The sequence below is a fragment of the Mytilus trossulus genome, chromosome 2, assembly GCF_036588685.1.
Source record: "Mytilus trossulus isolate FHL-02 chromosome 2, PNRI_Mtr1.1.1.hap1, whole genome shotgun sequence".
Taxonomy (NCBI): domain Eukaryota; kingdom Metazoa; phylum Mollusca; class Bivalvia; order Mytilida; family Mytilidae; genus Mytilus; species Mytilus trossulus.
In genome coordinates, this window is record NC_086374.1 from 977535 (window position 1) to 994151 (window position 16617).

The 16617-nt window shown below is 32.4% G+C and overlaps 1 protein-coding gene across 3 annotated transcripts in view; it reads left to right on the top strand.

Moving 5' to 3' along the window:
- LOC134706204 (zinc finger MYND domain-containing protein 11-like) overlaps positions 1–16617 on the top strand; it is a 34355-nt gene that overhangs the window by 1112 nt on the left and 16626 nt on the right. For all 3 annotated transcript variants that reach the window (XM_063564934.1, XM_063564935.1, XM_063564932.1), the window contains exons 2-3: positions 1839–2128; positions 14202–14342. In XM_063564934.1, coding sequence (XP_063421004.1) covers positions 1839–2128; positions 14202–14342 — 431 coding nt within the window. The remainder of the gene's footprint in view (positions 1–1838; positions 2129–14201; positions 14343–16617) is intronic.

A 16617-nucleotide genomic window follows, 5' to 3' on the forward strand; every position in this document is an offset into this window, starting at 1 on the left:
ATCATTAAAGCATGTATGTTCTCTAAATATTAAATGAAAACTTTGTCACCTGTGTCCCCATTATAAAATTGCCGTCAACGTTATCAAACGATACATGTATTAACGCTTAAAGACATGAGACGTTCTGGCGTTTAATTTGGACACGTTTTGGCGAATAACATTTATCGGACACGTTTGGGGGTTATGAATTCGGACACGTTTGGGGAATATTGTATATTTCGGACACGTTTAGGGAGAACAGACACGTTTGGGGGAATCGGACACGTTTGGGAGGAAGGACACGTTTGGGAGTGTAACATATATAATAAGCATTAGATAAAAAACACAAAGAACAGTAAGCACATCATTCAAAGCATAAATAAAAGCTTATAAAGCAACATTAAAGATTTAAATGCAGACAACCAACATGCAAAAGCTATATACCCTATTGCTATTTATCTGCCATTAATGAACATCACAAAAGTTTCTGTAACATGTCATAATAGTAATATCTGACGCCACAATGGAAAAGTGATTGTTATATATATGATGTCAAAAGTTCAATTGAGACCAATTTCCAAATAGTGATCAGGTGTAATGATAAAGAGCTACAAGTAACTCTAGCGTTTAAAACACAAATAAAAAGGTATGCAACAAAATATAAATGCTAAAGTACATTTGTACAAGGTAAATAAGTGTTCTATATCTCACTGCAATCTGCTGGAGGGACACTGACATGAACTGCCCTCCCAATTACCAACCAATCTCTTGAACCTTCAATTTCAATAAATATATTTCGTATACGTAACATTGCGGTATTATAAAAATTTTAAAATACTCTTTGTGATGAATTATAATTAGCTGCAAAGAGCTTGGTGTTTTATCTGTTATCATGTAAATACATCATTTTTGTACATGCTGACTTTAAATTGAATTTACTTACTTACTTACCTTATTTTGCAGTAGATTCTAGACAGTCTTTGACCGTGCTAGGGAAATATGTCAGCATAACATATTAAGACATATGTCATGTATGTGTCACTTGCATGTACATTGTATAAGACCATGACAAAACAGTTTTTTTAATTTGTTTAAAAAGTACTATCATGTGAATAGCACTGAATACTTATTATTGCATACAATGCATATTCTTTAACTTGAGTTTGCCTTTACCAAATGTTATGAAACTTACAATGTATACACATTGCTTATTACTACAAAACACAGATCAAGTTCAAATTTTGGAGGTGGCACTTTAACCGTCCTAGAGTTATGTCCCTTTCAAATGGAAAAATTGCTGAAATTTTTGTTTCCATTCTCCAACTTTAGTTTGACTTTACCAAATGTTATAAATGAAACTTATACACAATGCTTATTACCACAAAACTCAGATCAAGTACAAATTTGGGTAGTGTCACTTTTACTGTTCTTCAGTTATATGTCTATTTATAACTTGATATTAACTTCATATGATATGCAAGCAGGGGCATCATCTGTGTCTCATGAACGTATTCTCCATTAAGTTTCTATCGAATAAAAGACTCTTTATCTTATGATATCATTTTCCAAAATATTAATTTCTATTATGACCTCCAAGGAAAAATAATTCATGACAACCAATCAATTAAAGATTGTTTTAATAAAGACAAAATACAATCAATGGATAATCTCCCTTTAATGAGACAAAAAATGATTAAACTCAATCTTTATTTGCTTGACAATAATTCAGACAATGTTGCCTGAACAGTGTAGGCAAATAGATGTACAAATTGTGTATAAACATGAACATGATGAACACAATGAGTATGAAATATATTTCTTTTTTTTTTTACTTGATAGCATTTTTTGTCTATTTTTAGCTTTAAAGATGGTGAGACCAGTAAAAAGAAGACATTCCTCTGTAGTGAAAGCCAAAGCCTTAGTTCATGCTATTCGTTACATTCGACAACAAAAACAGATTCCTAACCTTGATCGAATCCAAAAGTACATGATCCGTGTGTATGACACAAAACCAGCGGAGACAGAAAAACAGCTACAATATACATGTAAAGATGGACTTATAATCGCCTATACAACATTGGGTAAAAAAGGAAACAAGACTGGAATAGAGCAGGAGGGATATAGGATTCCAGATGAGGGGGAACTAGTGGTATTTATTATACATAAGTTATCATGGTCACTGGGCTGCAGATTTGGATGAACTAACAGTATTATTTACAGATCTAGATTCATAGATGAAGATATAGGAAGATGTGGTGTGAGTGCCAATGAGACAACTCTCCATCCAAATAATAATTCAGAAAAGTAAACCATTATAGGTCAATTTATGGCCTTCAAGACCATGAAGACAGAGCCTAGACTCACACCGAACAAAAAGCTATTAAGGGCACCAAAATTACTAGTGTGAAACCATTCAAATGTGAAAACCAATGTCTTTTAAAAGTCAATCACAGTCTCCCTTTTGGCAGATCTCTTCTAAAAATATTCATGTGTGGTTCAAAGAAATATAACCCCCAGGCCCAAGAAATTGGCTTCAGAATTTAAATAGGTTTGACGACAAATGGGAATCAAAAACAGAGAAAGATAACTTCAACTCATATTTTTAAATTGCCTAATACAATTCACATTTTAAATATTGCAAAATGAAATTATTCTTCATCCTTCAGTGCTGATTATTGTATACTAAAAAAGTCTATTATCTTTATTTTACAGAAAGGGGACCATGATTGGTACTGTTTTGGCTGCCATAATGTAATATTATCTTTACATTACAGAAAGGGGACCATGATTGGTACTGTTTTGGCTGCCATTACAGAAAGGGGACCATGATTGGTACTGTTTTGACTGCCATAATGTAATATTATCTTTACATTACAGAAAGGGGACCATGATTGGTACTGTTTTGGCTGCCATAATGTAATATTATCTTTACATTACAGAAAGGGGACCATGATTGGTACTGTTTTGGCTACCATAATGTAATATTATCTTTACATTACAGAAAGGGGACCATGATTGGTACTGTTTTGACTGTCATAATGTAATATTATCTTTACATTACAGAAAGGGGACCATGATTGGTACTGTTTTGACTGCCATAATGTAATATTATCTTTACATTACAGAAAGGGGACCATGATTGGTACTGTTTTGGCTGCCATAATGTAATATTATCTTTACATTACAGAAAGGGGACCATGATTGGTACTGTTTTAGCTACCATAATGTAATATTATCTTTACATTACAGAAAGGGGACCATGATTGGTACTGTTTTGGCTGCCATAATGTAATATTATCTTTACATTACAGAAAGGGGACCATGATTGGTACTGTTTTGGCTGCCATAATGTAATATTATCTTTACATTACAGAAAGGGGACAATGATTGGTACTGTTTTGGCTGCCATAATGTAATATTATCTTTATTTTACAGAAAGGGGACCATGATTGGTACTGTTTTGACTGCCATAATGTAATATTATCTTTACATTACAGAAAGGGGACCATGATTGGTTCTGTTTTAGCTGCCATAATGTAATATTATCTTTACATTACAGAAAGGGGACCATGATTGGTACTGTTTTGGCTGCCATAATGTAATATTATCTTTACATTACAGAAAGGGGACCATGATTGGTACTGTTTTGGCTACCATAATGTAATATTATCTTGATTTTACAGAAAGGGGACCATGATTGGTACTGTTTTGGCTACCATAATGTAATATTATCTTTACATTACAGAAAGGGGACCATGATTGGTACTGTTTTGGCTGCCATAATGTAATATTATCTTTACATTACAGAAAGGGGACCATGATTGGTACTGTTTTGGCTGCCATAATGTAATATTATCTTTACATTACAGAAAGGGGACAATGATTGGTACTGTTTTGACTGCCATAATGTAATATTATCTTTACATTACAGAAAGGGGAGCACGATTGGTACTGTTTTTGCTGCCATAATGTCATATTATCTTTATTTTACAGAAAGGGGACCATGATTGGTACTGTTTTAGCTACCATAATGTAATATTATCTTTACATTACAGAAAGGGGACCATGATTGGTACTGTTTTGGCTACCATAATGTAATATTATCTTTACATTACAGAAAGGGGACCATGATTGGTACTGTTTTGGCTGCCATAATGTAATATTATCTTTATTTTACAGAAAGGGGACCATGATTGGTACTGTTTTGACTACCATAATGTAATATTATCTTTACATTACAGAAAGGGGACCATGATTGGTACTGTTTTAGCTACCATAATGTAATATTATCTTTATTTTACAGAAAGGGGACCATGATTGGTACTGTTTTGGCTGCCATAATGTAATATTATCTTTACATTACAGAAAGGGGACCATGATTGGTACTGTTTTGGCTGCCATAATGTAATATTATCTTTACATTACAGAAAGGGGACCATGATTGGTACTGTTTTGGCTGCCATAATGTAATATTATCTTTACATTACAGAAAGGGGACAATGATTGGTACTGTTTTGACTGCCATAATGTAATATTATCTTTACATTACAGAAAGGGGAGCACGATTGGTACTGTTTTGGCTGCCATAATGTAATATTATCTTTACATTACAGAAAGGGGAGCACGATTGGTACTGTTTTGGCTGCCATAATGTAATATTATCTTTACATTACAGAGAGGGGACCATGATTGGTACTGTTTTGGCTGCCATAATGTAATATTATCTTTACATTACAGAGAGGGGACCATGATTGGTACTGTTTTGGCTACCATAATGTAATATTATCTTTATGTTACAGAAAGGGGACCATGATTGGTACTGTTTTGGCTGCCATAATGTAATATTATCTTTACATTACAGAAAGGGGATCATGATTGGTACTGTTTTAGCTACCATAATGTAATATTATCTTTATTTTACAGAAAGGGGACCATGATTGGTACTGTTTTGGCTGCCATAATGTAATATTATCTTTACATTACAGAAAGGGGAGCACGATTGGTACTGTTTTGACTGCCATAATGTAATATTATCTTTACATTACAGAAAGGGGACCATGATTTGTACTGTTTTGGCTGCCATAATGTAATATTATCTTTACATTACAGAAAGGGGAGCACGATTGGTACTGTTTTGGCTGCCATAATGTAATATTATCTTTATTTTACAGAAAGGGGACCATGATTGGTACTGTTTTGACTGCCATAATGTAATATTATCTTTACATTACAGAAAGGGGACCATGATTGGTACTGTTTTGGCTGCCATAATGTAATATTATCTTTACATTACAGAAAGGGGACCATGATTGGTACTGTTTTGGCTGCCATAATGTAATATTATCTTTACATTACAGAAAGGGGACCATGATTGGTACTGTTTTGGCTACCATAATGTAATATTATCTTTACATTACAGAAAGGGGACCATGATTGGTACTGTTTTGGCTGCCATAATGTAATATTATCTTTACATTACAGAAAGGGGACCATGATTGGTACTGTTTTGACTGCCATAATGTAATATTATGTTTATTTTACAGAAAGGGGACCATGATTGGTACTGTTTTGGCTGCCATAATGTAATATTATGTTTATTTTACAGAAAGGGGACCATGATTGGTACTGTTTTGGCTGCCATAATGTAATATTATCTTTACATTACAGAAAGGGGACCATGATTGGTACTGTTTTGGCTGCCATAATGTAATATTATCTTTACATTACAGAAAGGGGACTATGATTGGTACTGTTTTGGCTACCATAATGTAATATTATCTTTACATTACAGAAAGGGGACCATGATTGGTACTGTTTTGACTGCCATAATGTAATATTATCTTTACATTACAGAAAGGGGACCATGATTGGTACTGTTTTGACTGCCATAATGTAATATTATCTTTACATTACAGAAAGGGGACCATGATTGGTACTGTTTTGGCTGCCATAATGTAATATTATCTTTACATTACAGAAAGGGGACCATGATTGGTACTGTTTTGACTGCCATAATGTAATATTATCTTTACATTACAGAAAGGGGACCATGATTGGTACTGTTTTGGCTGCCATAATGTAATATTATCTTTACATTACAGAAAGGGGACCATGATTGGTACTGTTTTGGCTACCATAATGTAATATTATCTTTACATTACAGAAAGGGGACCATGATTGGTACTGTTTTGGCTGCCATAATGTAATATTATCTTTACATTACAGAAAGGGGACCATGATTGGTACTGTTTTGGCTACCATAATGTAATATTATCTTTACATTACAGAAAGGGGACCATGATTGGTACTGTTTTGGCTACCATAATGTAATATTATCTTTACATTACAGAAAGGGGACCATGATTGGTACTGTTTTGGCTGCCATAATGTAATATTATCTTTACATTACAGAAAGGGGACCATGATTTGTACTGTTTTGGCTGCCATAATGTAATATTATCTTTACATTACAGAAAGGGGACAATGATTGGTACTGTTTTGACTGCCATAATGTAATATTATCTTTACATTACAGAAAGGGGACCATGATTGGTACTGTTTTGGCTGCCATAATGTAATATTATCTTTACATTACAGAAAGGGGACCATGATTGGTACTGTTTTGGCTACCATAATGTAATATTATCTTTATTTTACAGAAAGGGGACCATGATTGGTACTGTTTTGACTGCCATAATGTAATATTATCTTTACATTACAGAAAGGGTACCATGATTGGTACTGTTTTGGCTGCCATAATGTAATATTATCTTTACATTACAGAAAGGGGACCATGATTGGTACTGTTTTGGCTGCCATAATGTAATATTATCTTTACATTACAGAAAGGGGACCATGATTGGTACTGTTTTGGCTACCATAATGTAATATTATCTTTACATTACAGAAAGGGGACCATGATTGGTACTGTTTTGGCTACCATAATGTAATATTATCTTTACATTACAGAAAGGGGACCATGATTGGTACTGTTTTGGCTGCCATAATGTAATATTATCTTTACATTACAGAAAGGGGACCATGATTTGTACTGTTTTGGCTGCCATAATGTAATATTATCTTTACATTACAGAAAGGGGACCATGATTGGTACTGTTTTGGCTACCATAATGTAATATTATCTTTACATTACAGAAAGGGGAGCACGATTGGTACTGTTTTGGCTGCCATAATGTAATATAATCTTTACATTACAGAAAGGGGAGCACGATTGGTACTGTTTTGGCTACCATAATGTAATATTATCTTTACATTACAGAAAGGGGACCATGATTGGTACTGTTTTGGCTACCATAATGTAATATTATCTTTACATTACAGAAAGGGGAGCACGATTGGTACTGTTTTGGCTGCCATAATGTAATATTATCTTTACATTACAGAAAGGGGACCATGATTGGTACTGTTTTGGCTGCCATAATGTAATATTATCTTTACATTACAGAAAGGGGACCATGATTGGTACTGTTTTGGCTACCATAATGTAATATTATCTTTATTTTACAGAAAGGGGACCATGATTGGTACTGTTTTGGCTGCCATAATGTAATATTATCTTTACTTTACAGAAAGGGGACCATGATTGGTACTGTTTTGGCTGCCATAATGTAATATTATCTTTACTTTACAGAAAGGGGACCATGATTGGTACTGTTTTGGCTGCCATAATGTAATATTATCTTTACATTAAAGAAAGGGGACCATGATTGGTACTGTTTTGGCTGCCATAATGTAATATTATCTTTACATTACAGAAAGGGGACCATGATTGGTACTGTTTTGGCTACCATAATGTAATATTATCTTTATTTTACAGAAAGGGGACCATGATTGGTACTGTTTTAGCTACCATAATGTAATATTATCTTTACATTACAGAAAGGGGACCATGATTGGTACTGTTTTGGCTGCCATAATGTAATATTATCTTTATTTTACAGAAAGGGGACCATGATTGGTACTGTTTTGGCTACCATAATGTAATATTATCTTTACATTACAGAAAGGGGACCATGATTGGTACTGTTTTGGCTGCCATAATGTAATATTATCTTTACATTACAGAAAGGGGACCATGATTGGTACTGTTTTGGCTACCATAATGTAATATTATCTTTACATTACAGAAAGGGGACCATGATTGGTACTGTTTTGGCTACCATAATGTAATATTATCTTTATTTTACAGAAAGGGGAGCACGATTGGTACTGTTTTGACTGCCATAATGTAATATTATCTTTACATTACAGAAAAGGGACCATGATTGGTACTGTTTTGGCTGCCATAATGTAATATTATCTTTACATTACAGAAAGGGGACCATGATTGGTACTGTTTTGACTGCCATAATGTAATATTATCTTTACATTACAGAAAGGGGACCATGATTGGTACTGTTTTGGCTACCATAATGTAATATTATCTTTATTTTACAGAAAGGGGACCATGATTGGTACTGTTTTGGCTGCCATAATGTAATATTATCTTTACATTACAGAAAGGGGACCATGATTGGTACTGTTTTGGCTGCCATAATGTAATATTATCTTTACATTACAGAAAGGGGACCATGATTGGTACTGTTTTGGCTACCATAATGTAATATTATCTTTACATTACAGAAAGGGGACCATGATTGGTACTGTTTTGGCTGCCATAATGTAATATTATCTTTACATTACAGAAAGGGGACCATGATTGGTACTGTTTTGGCTGCCATAATGTAATATTATCTTTACATTACAGAAAGGGGACCATGATTGGTACTGTTTTGACTGCCATAATGTAATATTATCTTTACATTACAGAAAGGGGACCATGATTGGTACTGTTTTGGCTACCATAATGTAATATTATCTTTACATTACAGAAAGGGGACCATGATTGGTACTGTTTTGGCTACCATAATGTAATATTATCTTTACATTACAGAAAGGGGAGCACGATTGGTACTGTTTTGGCTGCCATAATGTAATATTATCTTTACATTAGGGCAAAGTCAAAATAAATGGTTCCTTGCATATATAGCAATATTTATCAACCATGCTGATAATTTTATTGGATAATTTGATTTCAAATGATGTGGCTTGATGTGTAGAACATTTCTGCAAAATTTCTTCGGAAAATCTCAAGTATTAAAAAAATTATGTTAAAAAAAGATGCCAAAATTGTCAGGAGTGCAACGCTTTTTTGTGACATTTTGAAAAAATACTTTTTTTTTCAAGACACAGCAAATTGTTTTATGGAGTGATATGCCATAAATTCTTTTTTCTTTGAAAACTATTATATCTTAGTAATGAATTTAGCTCAAAATGAAGCTTTTTCATTGAACCGTTTTGATACAGATGTGTTTTGAAAAAAAGTTGTGCCATGTCAGGAGTGCAACACAAAAATTAGTATTACTGAGGAATAGAATAAATTTTGCTCAAATGACATACACCTAAACATAAACAAAAGTCAATACTGTTAAACAAATATGTCCTTTCTAGAATAAATAGTTTATTTACCTGATTATTGATATAAATAATGTGTGAGAGTCAAGTAAATAAGGCCTCCCTATGAGTGTCAGGAGTGCAACTTTGAAGTTTAAAGACTCACACTTAAAAAATGCAAGAGCAAATATATGGTTCTGTTTTATTTTTCAAAAGATACTATACTAGATACAAGATTGCACCCAAAAAGTAGTCTGATAGACGAGGAACTTTTCTTTTAGAACCATTTCTTTGATGTCAGGAGTGCAACACTTTTAAAATGACATTTTCTGGGACTTACATTTAAAGATAATCTCACCTCCTAGTGACTTATTTGCATCTAAGCATGTTTTCTAACTATTTAGATTACATGTATGAGGTATAATAAATTCTTAAAGGTAGGTTTCAAAGCAAGACTTAGATCCAATAACTGTTTTTTGTCATAGGCAAACATATTTTAATGCTAAATATTCAAATATTTTTCAAATTATGGAAGGTAATTGTCTTAAACTTTGTCATTTGATTAGGGAATAACCATATTTCATTTTACAAGTTTTAGAATGGTTTCATGTAACTCTTATTAAATTACTATAATTATTATAACAAACTATTAATTGTGTTGCACTCCTGACATAAATTTACCATAACAAACCATTTATCAAATTTTGAGTACAATTTTAAGACCCAACCTGTCAATGAATGAAAGATGGGAAATATGGTTGTGAAATTAAGCTTTAGAGTAACATCAGACAGGCTAAGTGCACACAAAGTCAACAACAACTTCAACTTTGAGGAGTAGAAAATTGAGAAAAACATTGAAATAAGATCCTAATTTGAAGGGCAATCTGGACAAATATAAACAAAGAAAGAATAAAGAAAACAAAACAATTCAATGTATTTAAACACTTAATTCAAAAGACTTTGACCAGAATTAAACCACATATATATGAGAAAATGAAAAAAACCCAGAGAAAGTGGCAACAAGAGAGAAGAAGAAAATTGGCACAAACTGAAAAAGTTGCAGACCAGCAGAAAATTGTCCAGTCATGTAGCAAAAGTACAGATGCACTAACAATACCTAAAGACATCAGAAAGAGAATTCAAAGAAAAAGACATTATCTGCCTGACCATTCCAAATCTTGTGCTAAAACAATTGATCCCATCATATCCACAGCTACACCAAAGTGCTTGTCAGAGTTCATGAGAACTGATGGCAGCTGTGTACAAGAAATTGATGAGTATTAAATATGGTGAAGTATAAACAAGGATGAGAAACCCCTTAAATATCTGAAAACTGTTGAAAAGAAAATGACATTTTCAAAGAGTTCCTTAGTTCTAAGTCTTTTTAGGTAGCCTCTATTCTTTTTGAAAATGCCAGTTTCTTTTCAAGTTTCCAGATCTATCAAGGGTCTCAACTTTGTTTCCATGTCAGCACCATTCAATTTCTAGCACACTTCCATCAGTACTGATAAGTTCTTACAACTACCTTGGTTTAGCTGTGCCTATGATGTATTCAATTGTTTAATGGCAAGATTTGGGTTTGTCAGGACAAATTTTCCCTTTGCTTAGTCTTCTTTCTGATTTCTCTAGATGATGTTTCTGTACCTGTACTTTTATTTATCGACTGGATATTTTTCTGTGGGTTTGGAATTTTTTTTTTGGCTTGTCTAAATTTATTTTTCTTTTTTGTTGCCAATCTCTTTGGTTTTTTTTTATATCTATGTTTTTGTTTTTATGTTAAGGTCTTTGTAATTATTTTTTACATTTCTTGTTCCTTCTTTGGTTATTTAATGTCTCGTGTGTCTTGGAGGTGGATCTTCTTTCAGATTTTTTCTCAATTTTCTGCTCATCAAAATTATAGTCGATGTTGACTTTGATGGTGTGTTTTGGTCCCTTAGTCTGTCCGATTCTATTTTCAAATATGTTTAGTAAGTTTAGTTTCATCAACTTTCTTTTCCATCTTTTATTTATTTTAAGGTTGGATAAGCAAGATGAACTCAAAATTTGCGAAACTTTCTAAGATAAAAAATATTGAATATGTGCAAAAACGTTTTGTTGTTATACATTCATGTTAGGAGTTCAACAAAATTAACTGTTTGTTATTATAGTTATAATTAATTAATTAGTATTTCATGAAACCATTATAAAACTTTTGAAACTGAAATATGGTTATTTCTCATAAAAATGCAGTTTATGAGAATAAGCTTTCTAAATTCCAAAATTATATAAATTATCATTCAAGAATTTTTGATTGGGACAAATATATTTAAATAAATAAATTTATAAGTCCTGCTTTAAAATTCTAAAAGAACATGTTTGTTATACAGGATTGACTTTTGTTTATTTTTAGGTGTGAGCTATTTAAGCAAAAATTATTCTATTCCTCAGTAATATAATTTTTTGTGTTGCACTCCTGACATGGCACAACTTTTTTTCAAAACACATCTGTATCAAAACGGTTCAATGGATAAGCTTCATTCTGAGCTGAAATCATTCCTAAGACATACTAGTTATAACATACAAAAGAATATATGGCACATATCATCATATTACAAGTTTCTGTGTCTTTCAAATAAAACTGTTATCAAGAATAAGTGTTGCACTCCTGACAATGTTGGCATATTTTTTAATGTAATTTTTCTAATGCTTGAAAATTTTCCAAAGATATTTAGCAGGATTATTCTACACATCAAGCCACAACATTCAGCCCGTTTTAACATTGCAATCACTGCCATTTAAAAAATATAGTAGCAAAATGTGATAAGATGTGAATTTATGTATACAATAAGTGATATGTATGATATAGCTCAAACAAATATTGTTTAAATGAAAATAAAATGTCAAATTTGAAAGGCATAAATGTATATAAACACTTAATCTAGAAATCATGGTATGTTTTGATGATGTATTAACTATTTTTTTATGATATATATTGAATGTCAGGAGTGCAACAAGATAGGGGAAATAAAGTACCTTATATAGGTAATAATTTAAAAAAAAAAATAAGAGTTCAGAAAAATTTTGAAGATTGCAGATCTCTTTTTAAGCTGTCAAACAACAATTCTGATGAATATTTGATGGACTTTAGTTCATAGTTTGGTAACTTACTCTCAATTGTATAAGAATGTGTCAGAAAAATCAATTTAAATATGGTCTGAAGTGCATAAGGTGCATAAGGTAAAACAGAAATTACATTCAAATGACAGATTTAGGTCTTTATAAACCAGCAATAATGGAAAAAATTAAAAAATCATGAGCATTTTGTTCTAGTTTCTGTATTTTAGTTTGGTGTATAATATGTCAGGAGTGCAACAGAAACAGGGGAAATTGGATGTATTTTCTGTTTGATACATCTTTTTTATTAAAAGATTTTATCTATCATTTTTTTTCGTCAGTGAATTTGAAAAAGGGTTAATTTTGATAAGGAGAAGGTTTTTATCAAGTTATTGATGAATTATTTTTTAATTAAAACTTTTTCAATCAACTTTAAATGAATTGATACAAAAATTAGCCAAAATCATTAAAAAAAATTATAATCAAAGGTGAGATTATTAATTTTTGCATTAAAAGTCATGTTTGGATTTCTGCAATCAAATGAAGCGGGAAAAATATTAATATTTGACAGTATTTGTTTGAAATCATATTCCCAAAAGGTATACTTGATTTATTTTTTTTCAGTTGTTTTATGTCAATAAAGTTTCAGAACTTTTTTGTTTCTTTATACTTTTTTATATCCTTTTGGATTTATTAACTTAAATGTATATGTATCACGATACTGTAAAAGAAAATGGACTAAAACAATGTTGAAATTTGGCCAAAAAAAATAAATCTGGACCATTTTTTCTGACTTTGCCCATTACAGAAAGGGGACCATGATTGGTACTGTTTTGGCTACCATAATGTAATATTATCTTTACATTACAGAAAGGGGAGCACGATTGGTACTGTTTTGGCTGCCATAATGTAATATAATCTTTACATTACAGAAAGGGGAGCACGATTGGTACTGTTTTGGCTACCATAATGTAATATTATCTTTACATTACAGAAAGGGGACCATGATTGGTACTGTTTTGGCTACCATAATGTAATATTATCTTTACATTACAGAAAGGGGAGCACGATTGGTACTGTTTTGGCTGCCATAATGTAATATTATCTTTACATTACAGAAAGGGGAGCATGATTGGTACTGTTTTGGCTACCATAATGTAATATTATCTTTACATTACAGAAAGGGGACCATGATTGGTACTGTTTTGGCTGCCATAATGTAATATTATCTTTACATTACAGAAAGGGGACCATGATTGGTACTGTTTTGGCTACCATAATGTAATATTATCTTTACATTACAGAAAGGGGACCATGATTGGTACTGTTTTGGCTGCCATAATGTAATATTATCTTTACATTACAGAAAGGGGACCATGATTGGTACTGTTTTGGCTGCCATAATGTAATATTATCTTTACATTACAGAAAGGGGACCATGATTGGTACTGTTTTGGCTGCCATAATGTAATATTATCTTTACATTACAGAAAGGGGACCATGATTGGTACTGTTTTGGCTGCCATAATGTAATATTATCTTTACATTACAGAAAGGGGACCATGATTGGTACTGTTTTGGCTGCCATAATGTAATATTATCTTTACATTACAGAGAGGGGACCATGATTGGTACTGTTTTGGCTGCCATAATGTAATATTATCTTTACATTACAGAAAGGGGACCATGATTGGTACTGTTTTGGCTGCCACAATGTAGGAGAAGTGCTACCTTGTTCAGATTGCTGGAGAGTATTCCATCCAAGCTGTACCAAAGAAGAATGGACTGGACCAACATTTACTTGTACTATATGCAGGGTAGGTATTTCTGGTCCATAGATTATTATAGATCCCTCATGAATTATCATGGTATACCATAGTCAATCTGTCAACATATACTGTTTGATGGATCTGGCAAACATCAAGAAAAAACCTGTACTTTTCAGCTGAGATCAAATTAATTAGATTGGTATATTATTCATTATTACACCCTTACTCCAAAAGAGATGTATGCCATTTTATGTCTGTTTGTCTGTACATCCCATGAAATTCATTCATCATATTTTTTGGGGGAACTTCAGATAATAAGTACCTGCATTTTTATACGACCGCAATTTTTTGTTTGTTGTATATTGGTATCACATTGTTGGCTGCGTCGTCGTCAGCGTCGTCCAAAGAAGGATTGTTTCCGGATAATCACTTTTGAATAAGTAAAAAGAAATCAATAAATTTTAATGCAAATGTTCATAACCAAAAAATGAAACTTGGGATTGATTTTTGGGGACATGGTCCCAAAGGTTTAGGAATTAGGGGCCTAAAGGGGCCAAACACAGCATTTATCTAGTTTCAGGACAAAAAGTTGTGTACATGTATTAGTATTTCAATTGTTCTGAAATTGTACCACCATGTTTAATACCATAAGTAGAAGATTGGGTTTTATTTTAAGGGGTTATTAGGCAAACAGTCTAGGAATTAAGGGACAAAAAGGGGCCCCAAAAAAATCATTTTTCTAGTTTCAAGACAATAACTTGTGTGTAACTGTATGGATCTCTCTGACATTGTACCACAAGTTTTCTTATAACACTGGGAAGGCTGGTATTCAGTTGGGGTTAATTTTGCTGAACATGTAGGAAACAGGGATAAAAAAGTGCCAAAATGAAGCATTTTTCTAGTTTACAGACAATTACTTATGTTTAAGTGTATGGATCTCTATAAATTTTTACTAGAAGGTTCAATACCACTAAAGGAAGGTTGGGATTGATTTTGGGGGTTACAGTTCCAATAGTTTAGGAATTAGGGGCCAAAAAGGGTCCCAAAATAATAATTTTTGTAGTTTTCAAACAATAACTTATGTTTAAGTGTATGAATATCTCTGAAATTAAACCACAAGTTTTCATACCACGAAGGGATGGTAAGTATTGACTTTTGGGGGTTATGGCTCAAAATGTTTTGGATTTAGAAGCAAAAAAGGGGAAAAACTAGGTATTTCTGGTCAATGGACAATTTTAGACAATTTTAAAGCAGTGTAAGGGAGGTAATTCTAAAACATTTAACATACAATGTTGGGTATGTTTGGATTTACCTCCCTTTCACTTCTTGTATATTATGTATAAAGAAATGTCAGATTTTGGACTAATTGCAAAAAAATGGGAGTGGTAGTTGTTTTCAATTTTTTGTTTCTTCAAATTTCTCAAATTCCAAATTTTTGAAAGTTAAAAGAAGAAACCTTTAATTGCATAATATTGCACATTAGATTTGTAAGATCTTGACATTTGTTTTGTGTCAGAAACTCATATTATGTCAGAAATTTGATAGCAATCCAAATTAAGAGCTTTATCAAACCTGAATGTTGTGTCTCAACTGTTCAGGGTTGGACTTCTGTGGTCGTATAAAGCTTCACCCTGAGGAGCACCAAATTTTATCAGACATAATGGGAACATGCTTTACTGTGTAAAATGTTTGTTATTCCTCATTCATCAACCTGTTTATTTTTAAAACAGGGTATAGTGAGCCATAGCTATATATATATAGTTCACAGTGTTACTTGTTTGTCATTCCACACATATAAATCCACCAAACTATTGCAGCATGAAATCTACAACATTAGTTTTAAGGTTTTATGAATATTTACAAATGATAAATAAGCCCTCACTCTATAATCTACAATCAATCTGTAGTCAGCTTAAAACACATAAAATAAGTGGGTGTACAGTTCTTATAACAGGATTAATATAAAAGTTGCTATGTTGACAAAAGTTTGTTAATCTGTGCACTCAAAGAGTTTACAATGGTCACTGCATTTAATTTCTGACAATTGCTGCAATAAAAGTTAGGACCCATTAATTATAAGGACAGGGTGGTAGATGCAACACAAATGTATATACCTTATTGATATATAAACTTTCATGTAGCTTTCTATATATTTCTACCGACAGGAAAAACAGGTAACATTTCTTGTCTAACCTTGTTATAGCTTTTACTTCATGCTGTATTTAGTTCTATTTAAAGTTTGTTGTTGTTATAGCTTTTACTCTATGCTGTATTTAGTACTTTTTAAAGTTCGTTTTTTTTGTTATAGCTTTTACTCCATGCT